The sequence below is a fragment of the Dasypus novemcinctus genome, chromosome 8, assembly GCF_030445035.2.
Source record: "Dasypus novemcinctus isolate mDasNov1 chromosome 8, mDasNov1.1.hap2, whole genome shotgun sequence".
NCBI lineage: Eukaryota > Metazoa > Chordata > Mammalia > Cingulata > Dasypodidae > Dasypus > Dasypus novemcinctus.
In genome coordinates this window covers 62,769,320-62,782,249 of record NC_080680.1, presented here as the reverse complement: position 1 = coordinate 62,782,249, position 12,930 = coordinate 62,769,320, and the positions used below count along the sequence as shown (strand labels likewise).

General features: G+C 39.2%; 1 protein-coding gene across 5 annotated transcripts in view; it reads left to right on the top strand.

Moving 5' to 3' along the window:
* SLC24A2 (solute carrier family 24 member 2) overlaps positions 1–12,930 on the top strand; it is a 353,299-nt gene that overhangs the window by 275,860 nt on the left and 64,509 nt on the right. For 3 of the 5 annotated variants that reach the window (XM_004446759.4, XM_071216759.1, XM_058301920.2), the window contains one exon: positions 685–2,595. The exons of 1 other annotated variant lie outside the window; for it this stretch is intronic. In XM_004446759.4, coding sequence (XP_004446816.1) covers positions 685–934 — 250 coding nt within the window. In that variant the 3' untranslated portion in view covers positions 935–2,595. Of the gene's footprint in view, positions 1–684; positions 4,806–12,930 lie in introns of those variants that run through there. One more of the 5 variants, XM_004446758.4, reaches the window with a different exon arrangement.

The window sequence follows — 12,930 nt, the reverse complement described above, 5'->3', positions numbered from 1 at the left end:
CCATTCTGGATAGGAAATGAATGATGTTATCAGATTTTAAAAGTCAAATGATAATGGAGATAACAATATGAAAATATATGTTAAAATTTTAAAACCCACCTCACAAGTATAAGATACTCTCTCCCTCAAATCTTTCAGAAAGACCTATTTCTAATCAAAAGGCTTTCAATATCTTTTCCAGAATAAACTTCAGAGTGCTATATTATATCTTGGTCCCTGTCATCATCTAATTTATCTTGCTTTTCAATTAATTAAATCATTGCTATTCTCTGTCTTCAATTAAATAATTCCACCATTTTCACCCTTGATGCCTATACATTTTCTCCATTTGTTGTATTCTCTCCTTACCCTGTAAAAATCCTCTAGTTCACTTCTTTAGGGCTTAGAGCCACATTTTAATCTCAGCTAGGAAAGAAACAAAAAGAAAATCAAATCAAATTCAGAAATCACCTGCAGCAGCCATGTCTTTGATGTTATCCAACTGTAGCACAAATTCTCTCCATTTTCCCTAATTCCACCAGGAAACAGATTGACTTCCTTATGTGATTTCCTGGGCCAGTCATGCCCAAGTCATAATAAACATAGCAAGATAGCTTTCAGGAAGCTAATGTTATGACATTTGCCTTCTTCAACATGTCTGACTGGTCTACCACGGCCCCTCATCCCTGCTTCTCTCCCTCACAGGCTCCCACTGCCCTGGCTCCTGTACACCATCATTCACAGATTCCAACCAGTGGCCGTCAGCAGCAATGGCCTTTTCTGTGCCATCGTCCTTCTCTTCATTATGCTGCTTTTCGTCATCCTCTCCATTGCCCTCTGCAAATGGCGGATGAACAAAGTGCTGGGCTTCATCATGTTTGGTCTCTACTTTGTGTTCCTGGTGGTCAGCGTCCTCTTAGAAGACAGAATTCTTATGTGCCCTGTTTCCATCTAGAAGGAAAAGCCATATCTTGAACCAAAAGAATGGGTGGTCCCTCCCCACTCTGGGCTCTAGGCTCCTCAACCTCTTGAGAAGAGGCAGCTGGCACATGGTCCTGGGTGTTTCAAGTGCCCCTTCTTGGTGGATTTTTAGGAGGGGTGGATTCACATTGGGCCTGTTCACTTCACAGGCTGCTTCCACCCTTGCCTACCAAAACCGTTCCATGCAAGAGACAAAGAGAACCGTCAATTTGGGACTGCTCTCCATTCTCTACTGACAGGTACTCCTCGCTGGTCGGAGGTACATTTGTTGTAATAATGCAAACGCTGATGTAGGCTATATATATAATATACATATTATAAATATAAACACATGAACACACACCCTGCCTGTTTCTGTACTATACCTCTCTTTCCACACCTATATTCCTGTATACAAACATAAAGAAAAAAATTATATATATATTTATATATATATATGCACACAAACACACAAGAATGCATCTTTTCAGGGATAGTTCTAGTATATTTATAGTACCTATTTGAAGAGGGGCATCAACCTTCAGTCTGGGTTTTACCTCTTTAGTATAAGAGGTGAACTACTGGAACTGATGGACAATGGTCACTTTGCTGTGACCTTCAGCCTACCTTGGACTTACTGGGGTCCTGCTGGTAGGGTGGAGGGTTTAGCAATTTAGGTTGCGGGAGAGGGCTTGGTGGAGATAGTCTGTAGGGGTCCTGAGTTTAGCCCTCTAAAATACTACTACAAGCCAAACAAGGTAGACTTCCTACCCATGCCCACTTGGTACAATGACCATTTGAAATCCACAGGATTACTTGGAACAGAGGTAAAACCCAAACTGGGTGTTGGTTCAGGGGCAGGGGAAAGGTGACCAGGGTTAGTTTATTTTCCTTATATTGCCCCAGCATGCAAATAGAAAATGTGACTGCAAACCAAATTAGCACTATTCTAGGACAGCAAGACTATATAAACTGAACTTGTATTGTACCAATGCATGTCCCATTATCATCAAAAGGAGAAGGTAAATTTAGCTGCAGTTGTCATTTAGGCGTATGTTGGTGTTAAAACCATACAGCTAGTCAAAATGCCCACCAGGAGGGCCGCCAGGTGTGATGAGGAATATCGTCCAATGGAGGGTCCAGTGGGGTTTGCCCCAATGGGAATGGAAGGGCATAGTTCTTTACAGCATCTTCCAGTGTGGTCATAAAGTGCTTCAGTGTCTGAGGAATTCATTTTCCCTCTCACAGAGCTAAATTAACGCTGCTCAATGCTGCTTGGGGAAAAGCAGATTAGAGATGTTTGGGAAGACATTTGCGTACTCAGCACACCTCAGGAAGGTTCCTGGGTCCTGTGCCAGGTGGTGCCAGGGCCAGTATTTAGATAAAGTCTGTGCAACATCTGTCTCTACGTCCATCAGGACCCCATGTGGGACTCTTTCTAGCTTACATAGTGAGCTAAAGACTACTGGACATCTTCTTTACTTTGGTTCAAGCCAGTTACTCCAAGATTTTGATTTCCCTTTTTTTGTTCAGTGTGACATAGTATATTGCATTTCATTCATGCAGTGGCCCCAAGCTCTTTTCGACACCTTGTATGATTTTCAGTTCTATGTCAGTAGAAAATAAAAAGAGCAGGAAAAAAAAGACAAAAAAATCTGATGAAAAAAGTTTTTTTTCATTTCCTCAACTCATGTTTTGATTAATACCAATTAAAAAGTCAAATTGGGGATGGCCCATTACTCTGTACCTGTCCTATACCTAGGCTGGCACATACCACCTAGGGGGAAATACACCATAGGTTATCTTGTTTCCAGACTGTTCCATCATGGACGCCTGCTATAATGTTGTCGTGAGCACACATTTCCTAACACTGGGAGATAGGATGCCGAACTCCCAGCTGAATGAAGAGGAAGGGAGACCTACAGTCCCAGATCAGGCCCCACAAAGCTTCAACTCACTCCACAGAACATGGCAGTACAGGCAGTGTCCACCACAGCTCTTCACTCACAAGCAAAAACACTTCTAGGTGGAGGTCCACTGAGAACACACATCAAAAGGGCTGCCACCTTGGAGCCTAGCTTTCAAGTCTCTCTGGCTTTGCAAAGCCAGGTTTTCAGGTGTGTGAGAGAATCCCACGTCGTTCACCAAGGACAGGATTTTTCATTGAGGCAAGAATTTGTGCTAGTTCCTTACAAGTGAAAGAAAATAAGTGAACTTCTCTTTAAAAACTGGTTGTTTTCCCGAAACGGTTTGTAACTTGAAAGAAAGTGTAAACAAGTGACTTTGACTCCACTGCAGGTAGACAAAATAGAACAAGAAAGGTTGCAGCGTGTGATCCAGTGCCACCACCTGTTCTTTTTCCAGTACTCCTGACCTCCCACTCCTCATTCATTCTCAGCTCACAGTGAAAGTGGATCCAAGTGGAGCCCTTTAGTCCCCTGGGAGCTCCATTTCACAGGGATTGTAGTGGTCACTAATGAAAAGCTGTGTTTGAGAAGACAATATTTTCAAGCCCAGTTCCCACCTCAGTGATGTGGAGTGAGTATGACCTACAATAGCCATGCTCCATGACTGAATGCAGTCACCTTCTCCCTTCTACTGTTTTCCCTTTCTTTTCCCTCATTTTTGCTTCATGAGTATGTAGTTACATATTGGACCAGGATTGTTCAAAGAGCATTGTATAGAATGCATCCAAGTCATTGACATAATTATGAGAAAGAAGCTTCTAGATCATGGTTTCCAGAGAAGGTCATCTCCAACACTTTCCCTGCATGCCTGTGTTTATACATATATATATATCTCTTTATACTGGTCCATATATACACACACAATATCACTTGCATCATCACTCTCTAAGCCAGTCACATTCAGGGTTCAAAAATAGGGAGCATCAAGCTCATCAAAGTCAAGGAAGAGGAAAGTCATGCATATCAACTACCAAAGGGAACATTTCATCCTAATATCATAAGGTTGTTTTGTTCAGTGCACATATACATATAAACAGACCCATATGTTCCCACCCCAAGTAATAGTGATTTGTAGCCTTAAGGAATTGACCAGCCATATCCCTAATGCTGATGTTGAGGCAAAAAATACACAACAGAAAATTATGAAACAAAATTTAGACTGCAGACACTTGCTTTGTTGCCTGGAGCAGGGTATAAAATAATAAACATTCAAAAACTAACATTTTGTTGATCAGCCTAAAATAAACATGCTATATCCGAATGGTTCCATTTCCTCCCAGCAAACTAAGCAGGTCTTGCTTGCTGTTACATCCCCTGTAGCCCTAGTCAGCCCCAGGACAGGAGAGCAACTTGGCTCAAACCAACAGTGTTCAAATGGAACCTTCTGAACTGGATCTGGGAATGTCCACAATAAGCTCAGCTGCCCTCTGAACTTGACTGGTGCCTGACGAACTTGAAAATGGAGATTAGATGATGTTTCTGCAGCTTCCCAAGACCTAAATGGAGTCAGGCAGTGACAGATTGGTAAAGAGCACATGTGCAGGGACTGAGATACAGTGTTATTTATTAACTTGGCAAATGCAGAAGACCATCCTAAAAGCCTTGTCCAGAGGCTTATATAAAGAGACATGGACTGTTTCATATTTGGTGAAAATGCTTCGTAAGGCTTCTAACAGGTGTCATGCTTGACAGAGGACATTATATTTTATTAGGGAAGGCATGAATCAGGTGGTTTGGAGTCTGTTCAGTAAAACACAGCTGCCTCACTGATTAGATGCTCACTAATGTTAATGGACATCCATTCCTGAGCAGGGAGAGAATTGGCAAATGCCCCACCATTGCTCAGAGCTCTTAGATTCCTGTGTAACAGTGAGACAGAGAGGAGCTGTTAAGGGGAGACCCCCCTCCACCCCTCCTGCACCCCAGATCATCACCTTAGCATAAAACTGACCTAGGAAATGACAGAGCTGCTAACAAATCAGAAAGAATGGGACAGCTGCTAAGTGCTGAAATTACTGGGTTGGAATCTCTGGCATGCGTTCGATGGTCACAGCATTTCTGAACATTTCAGCGTGCTTTCTTCCCTACGCTCTCCACCACCGCACACCTGCGCACAAGATGGTGAGGATGTTATGTTTCCTTGCATCTGGGCAGATTGTCACTCAGACAATTAAATGGCCATATTATGGGTGGCAGCTCTATTCCCAAAGAAATAGGGAAACTGTTCTTGGGAATTTCTAGAAAAATCGACTAAAAGCTTTCTGTAGGAACAGATGCTCATTCCCGCTAAGCCAGATCTTAAAGGTTTAATATTTTAAAAGAAACATCCTCAGCCTCTGTAACCAACCTGAGCAATATTGTATTCAGTTTGTAGGCAAGAGGGTTGGTGAAAAAATAGAAGATTAAGGCAGGCAAAGAAGGAGAAATTGGTTCCAGAGAAAGCAAGTGTCACATTGAAATATATCCCTATGTTGTTTGAAATACATACTTACAAATATCAGGCTTTTTTTAGCCAGTTACAAAAGCCCATAGGTAGTTCTAAAAAAAAAATCCCCCTTATACCAAAAGGTTCAGCAACCTGCCTGTTTTTTTTTTAATCTCTCAGCCTTCATATCTTTGAAATTTATAGCAACCAAGAAAAGCAATAAAGGAAATACCCTCAGCCAGCTAAACTCCATTATTTATTATTACACCATCACAATATATTTTGCACTCCACTAGGTGCTTTGAAACTGCACAGGACGTGACATATAATCACCGGGAGAATTTAGACTTACGTAGATATCACTGGCACTCTCATGTTTGCTATGGAAGTAACAAGTGTTACTTCCCAAACAATGTGCCCTACCATTTTACATATCTCTTACACATATAGGGGATCTGCCTTGCTCAGAACAACCTGAATTCTATAGAAGTCTTTAATCAGATTAAAAGAAGAATTTTCTTAAATTGAACTTAAGAATGAGAATGCCACGAAGGACAAGCACATCAAGTCACCCAGTTTTCAGAGACAAAAAGACCCTGCAATTAAGTCTGAATAGACAACTACGTTCAAATAAATGTGCAAATAGTAAGCAACTGTATGGAATACCAAATCATTTACGCCAAATAACTTTCACTAAAGATAGGCAGAAAAGAAAACCTAAAAAAAATTTTTTTTTTAAATTTTATAGCAAAACAAATAAATGCCGAAGTCTGACTATGCCATGGAGTTTGCACAGGCTCCCACCAAAGGTGTAATTCCACTGATAGTATGTCCGTATCAAAAAGACAACCCTTTTTTAGGAAAGGTTTCCCAACCTAAATGTTCATAGTGTAACCCAATTCAGAGTTTAGCAACCATCAAAAATATCTCCATCCAGGTAACCCAAGTCTCTCAGGTTGATAACCTATTTTTAAATTTTTGGCAGAGAAGAACTGCATCTTCACCCTTTTCCAGATATAGTTGGCATCACCACTGTGACCCTTTACCTTTTCTCATCAAAAGTATCTTTAGATTTTTATTTCTGAGCCTTTTTTTTTTTTAACCCTCCTACAGGTCTTCTCTACTAAGCCTTTTTAAATGCTTTACGTCACTATTAAACTATGAAACCTCATGACTAATCATGACCCAAGTGTAAGGTCTGAGCAGTCCTGAACTGCAGCCTCCATGCTAATGTTGCTCCCATTTTATGCACCCTCTGTTGCCCTTATCTTTGGAAAAGTCACACTTCATCACTGATTCATGTTTATCTTGTGTTCCTTATGACCCCTGCATCTTTCTTCAGAGACATTTGGATGAAGCCAATAGATTTCTCAACCTGTCCCACTGCATTTGCAATGGTGTCTTGTCTACTAAGAGCCAGTCTCCACGTGGTCTCATTGAGTTTCAGTCTATTTCAAACTCCACATCGGATGTTCTAGGCCAGGTTGCAGCCCAGTATTTACTCCTCTGCAAGGGTTTCACCACCATGCTCTCCAGTTCACTTTCACCTGGCAGGTTTAGTGAGCGTTTTTATCTCCTCATGAATGTGAATATTTAAAAATGCTAACCGCGCTTCCTCAACGACTTGTGTTTTGTGTAACTAATTCTTAGGGGAGATTCCCTTCTAATTGCTCCTAAAATGTAGACAGAATTCACACCTGCTAGAGCACCCATTCACTGAAATACCTTAAGAGCACCAGTAAGCTTTGAATAGAGCAAGCTCCAACAGGCATTTATCCTCTGGTGAAAAGCATGAACACTGGTAAGATCAAGGTCAAGCTTTGGTTTTAAGATCATGGTGCCATTCTCAGAAAGAAATCAGAATGTGGGGGGCATCAATGTAGATCATTCAGAAACTCTGGACAGGCATTTACCTGCGTTTTATTTATCAAGAGGAATTTTTATTTTCCTTTTAGGAAATAGGGCAAATGATTAGACCTTCTCTTATCAACCAGTAGTGTATACTCTCCCTCATGTAGTAGGTTCCATAGGAATTAAAGGTTGCTGGTTGGTGTCCTGGCCTAGGATCATGGGTTACAACTCACTGGAAATTTCCTCTCGCATTCTCATACATTGGCGTGCATATTCCTTTATAATGGATCCATAAATAACTAAGGTCTTGGAACTGCTGATTTTCTAAAACACTCAGTCAAAAAACAATACTAATTTTTAAAAATCTCATCACCCAAAAAAAGTCTCAATCACTGAATAAGGTAATTACTCATATGTGAATTAAGAGTAAATAATTCCTTACCTTTTAACTAAATGAATCTCCAATTCTCCTCATAAGGATGAAACTGAGGGACATTGGATGCCTTTTGGGTTTTTTAATTTTTTTAATATTGCACTGTATAGTACTTCATAAGAGACAACTGTCTTAATTAAAGCCATAAAATACCAATAATACATATATTCAGGATTTCTGAATATAGTCAATCAATAAGCAGTCCATGAGTCATTCCTGTTTCATATTGTTTATTGTAAATTGGTGTTTATCTGTTCTATTTTTATTACATACAATTATTGTTCTAGACAATCTTAATCTACTGATAAATTTTAGATGGTACTTTAATAAAACTTTGAAAAATCAAAGATATTCATTTCACAAAAGAATTCTTCATTTCAATATAGCTTATTGCACAGTTTCTTTGAGTAGCAAGATTATGTATTACTTTGAAAATACTTCCTTTCTTAAAATTATAGATTCACTATTTTTCAGGAATCCATTTGTTATGTAAAACAAGGTTCACTCAAATGGAGAGAGAAATGGAAAATTAACAAATACATACCTAAGAAATGTAGGGCGTGTTTAAGTTTTTTTAAATAAATATAGCATGGGTCTAAGAAGTTCCCTTATAAAAATGGCAAATAGAGGTATACAATTTGTCAATAACCTATGTCTGTAATAATTTATAGACCTCACTTGGGAGGACAAGTGAAACAGCAGATTTCTTATGAAATGCATTGGTGTTTTTTCATTCTGCCAAAATATACAGTTTCTGACTTATATGGTAGACTGCTTACACACATGACCCATGTGTACACACAGATGTCTCCATAACTAAAAACTTTCATATTTCACTTCATCACAACTCTTTATATAGTTTAAAAGAAATCTAAAGTAAGGACTAAAAGGCACCTAATAGCCCAGAAATATCTACCATAACTGGGTACTTAAACTATATAGGGTAAACCCATGTATTGAATTGGACAACCCCATCAATTTTATCCTTAATGGTCTTTTGCCTTAAAGAAAGGGTGCCTTGATCCAGTGCCAGAGATTTCCCCCTGTTGGAGGCTGTTTCATCTTCTGAAGAGTATATCCAAAGAGCAGAGACGTTCCATCTGGAAGCGGGTACACATTTTCCCACTTAACACTTTTGTTCTTTGCATATTGTTAAAATAGAGAAAATGTTAAAACATGGACCCCAACATAACTCTTTCCCTAAAACATTTCAATGCCATTTTTATAAAGGATCTTTTTAGGAAGAGACATTGTCTCATCCTTCCTTTGCCTCCATTTTAAAGAAGCATTTTAAACACTCCACACCCATCTTTACTCCACAAGAATCCAACTGATATACTTCCAAAGGAATTTTGTCATTGTGTGTGTGTGTATTGTTTATTATGAGCAGTTTTCACCAGATGACAAGATGTACGGAGATACTGCATCAGTTCCTTCTCTGTGAATATGTCTGTGCAGAGACTGAAAGCTCTATTTATTTGTACATAGGCTGTTTGGAGTAATGTATTTCTGTCACATGGACTTCGCTCTGATAAAGAGTGTTTCTTCACTGTGTTCAGGTTTTACACTTTCCACACCTTTGTGCTTCTACTACTGACAAACTCATAGAATATCACTTTATGTAACTAAGTCTTCTCAGTGTGAAAAATACTAGTAATAAAATTATTAACTCAAAAGAAGTATTGTATGAGTTTTGGAGTAATCTTTGCCTTCAATTAATCAGGGCTGTCAGGGTCTCAAGAAATGGGCACACAACATGGAAGTTACATTACAAGGATGAGAGAACAGAGGGGCAGCAGGAGTTATTGTTAATCATAACTACCATTTATTGGGTACTTAATAGTGTCATTTGAACTTTTAAATGTTGAAGGGAACTTTGTGCATGAAAAGGTTTTTGTCGAGTTATTGGATTTTAATTAAATATATTTAACTGGTAAATTAAAAACCTAGTGTTTCCCCCAAGCCTTTAAATGCAACTCAGAAGTCTTACTATAAATCTAAAATTTTCTATAAGATTTCACTGTCACTTTCTTCTATGATTATCCTCAATTAACATAAATTTCAGACATTAAATTCTAAATAATCCTATTTATAATTAAAGTTCATCAAATTCCTTTAAGCACTTTTTAAAATGTACATATTTAATATACCTAATTCTCTCAAACATTCCAAAAGCCTGACAGATGTAAAAAAACGAAATCCTCCTATGCACTTAAGCAATTCCTGTAAGTCTAATAAATCAAACTTAAATAAAATTCAATAAGCTGGGTTCTCTTAAATATTTTAGATACCATTTACAAACTTGATAGAACTGTACTACACCATTAAAATTAATATCATGAGTCCAATATAAATTGCACATTTCAAATTGTAATCAGATTATCTAATATGCCAGATTTATTTCAAACGCCTTCAAATACAGATGCACCCAAATTATCCCAATGATCACAGAACTCATTCCTAAACCATACCAAAACACATTATTAATACTTTAATTCAATTTACTTCATCGTCTCTACATTTCTAAAATATATTCCCAGACTTTGACAACTCCCCAGTTAATGAGCAGATTTACCAACTCTGACAAGATAAGATTCTGGATCTGAGACACAATACCATTTTTTATCATTTAGAGAATTGACTCAAGACATGACATTTGGGCCCTACATAGGACCTGGGTGATTTTAGTGTAGCCAAAGGTAATCATATAATGCTCTAACTCAATCACATTCTGTCTTGTATCCATGGAGGGCCCTTTCCTCACCAAGTCCATTGCCTTTCAGGTGGGTTTGATTTTGCAAGCCAATGGACATTATTACCATTACCATTTTTTAATTGAAATCTTTTTCAAAATGTTGTCTCCTCATTTGGGTAGGCGAATTCTGTGGCCGCACCTGAGTTACAGCCAATTTCCTACACCACTTGATTGTAGTCAATTAATCTCTTTGCCTGGTGGAGGTTCTTCCTTCTGATGGTAATTTTCTAGTCTGCTCTAACCAGAGTTCCACACTTTTTATTGACAACGATGCATTTGCAGTAAGTGCTTTGCATTTGAGGAGAAAGGAAATGCAGCATTTCCTTTATTTTAACAACCCACAATAATGAGTTGGGTCCTTTATTTCCATTTTACAGATAAGTGCATGAGGCTCAAAGAAGTTAAGTAACAGGACCGAGGCCACACAATAAGTGTCAGAACGGGCCCTGGAACCTGAGTCTTACTCAATTTTGAGCTCTTAATCATTGCTTTGTACTGTCTTCCTCTAGCTGCATAATTACCCCAACTCCAGGATTTACAATTATGGAGCACAAAAGCAATCAGACAGGATGAGGACACCAAAGTCAGCCAAGTGATCTACCTCTTCTCTTCTTTCCTTAACTCACATTTTTCCATAAAAGGTATATACATACCAGCTGCATTGATTGAGTTTTAATACCTCTATTACAGAATTGACATTTGGGGCTGGAAAAGTCTGTGTTGTGGGAGATGGTCCCGTGCATTTTAGGATGTTTAGCAGCATCCCTGGCCTTTACCCAATAGACGCCTGTTTAACAAAAGTAATTCCAGACATTGCCACGTGTTCCCTGGGGACAGAGGTGGGGGAAGGCAAAATTGCAGGATGGCTAGACTTCCAGCCAGTGGTTGCCTTTGATCCCTTGCTATAATCCTGTCAAATAATCTGTGATTGGAGTCTCTAATTTTCTCTCTCAGCTTCTCCTGACATGCACATGCACACGCGCACACACACGGGGGAGGGGTGTGAACAGCAACTACTGAAGCTCTGAGACTCTCCTCCTTTAGCCCATTCCGCACAGCTGGGCAGCTTACCAAATACCTCTGGCCTGAGGTGGTCTGCCTCTCTCTGAGTCTCCAGGTCTTTCTCTGAGAAAAGGATTGTTCTTCTCTGAGGGGATTTCTGCAAGCCACAACCTTGGAAATACCACATCCCAAAAGCTGTGCGCTGAGGTGACCTTTTTAGTGAATGCTCATTGGCCTTGTCCTGAAGCTTCCACACTGGAGGAGGATGTGAGGCCCTGTCTCTGTCAGGAAAGTCTGATGGGCTTAAGACACACAGCCAAGTTTAAGAAAAGCTTAAACCCACACTCCTCTCATTCCCTTCCTTCCACAATGAATCCCACTTCTCAGAAGGACATATGAATACTTTAGGAAAAAAGAACAGGACATTTCAGCCTTGCATTCAACCCAATATGTAAAAATCTGTTTTTTGACCCTTATGGTATTTTCATCCTATGTTTAAGAATATAAGCATTTTAGTCAGAATTATATTAAGGTTGATTTCTTCAGTGCTGATTTCTGGGCAATAATCAATAGGTTGATTAAAATCTTTGATCAGTTCTCTATATAGTACAATTAAATGATTTTTCCTCTTTATTTTACTCAGATTTCCACTGGAAACTAGGGGAGCCAAAGATGGTAAAAAATTAACACCTAAGGTCATCCTCTCCATATTTCAAGCTTCATTCCCAAGAGACATTATCCGCAGTCAACAGTCTACATTGTTTTTCCCTTTCAAATCCACATTAATCCTTTTCAACCAATTTTGCCCACTGAAGAGCAGCACAGGCCATACCCTTGCCTGATCCCATTTAGGGGCTAGCCTCAAAGGCTTGGTACAGTCCTCAAAGACAAGAAATACTAGGTTTTATACTGAAAGAGAAGGGATTTGCAAAATACAATCATAAATCGCCATATTTGGTGAGTGAGTCTCAATTCAGAATCGTGGAAAACCATTTCCAGGTTCACTAAGTACTCAAATAACCCAGTTGTTAGTGTTCAAATAAAAGGACTTTTACATTCATTGAGTCATGTGGCAGAGACTTAAAACTGATCTGGAGATGTGTGTGGACTGACCCTCCACTGGGAGGGTTGGAGTGCATAATGGTTCTTTTCTTTGTTCCTGCAATGACCTATTCCTTGCATTCTGCACAAAAGGCATGTTCTTGGGATGATGTATTTCAAAAGGAAACAGGACAGGAACATAGGGAAAGGAATGAAAAAGGGTTTTATAATTTCCCAATATATGAAAGCAAACATTCCTCAAAATCAACTGGTGATAATTAGACATTCAGCTGGATACACAGTAACTAAAAAAAAAAGAAAATCAGTTATTTGTCACCTGGACTCACCTGCAAAGCACAACAAGGTTTCTGTACCTGTCGTCATTTTGATTTTCTCTTACCGCCTCCACCAGCCTGGTTGCCTAGAGCTCACAGAGGCAGCCTGGCCACTGGAATGTGTAGTCACTGTCTCCCTGTTGGAAGGTTTAGTACTATTAAAAGAACAACTTTTCAACAAC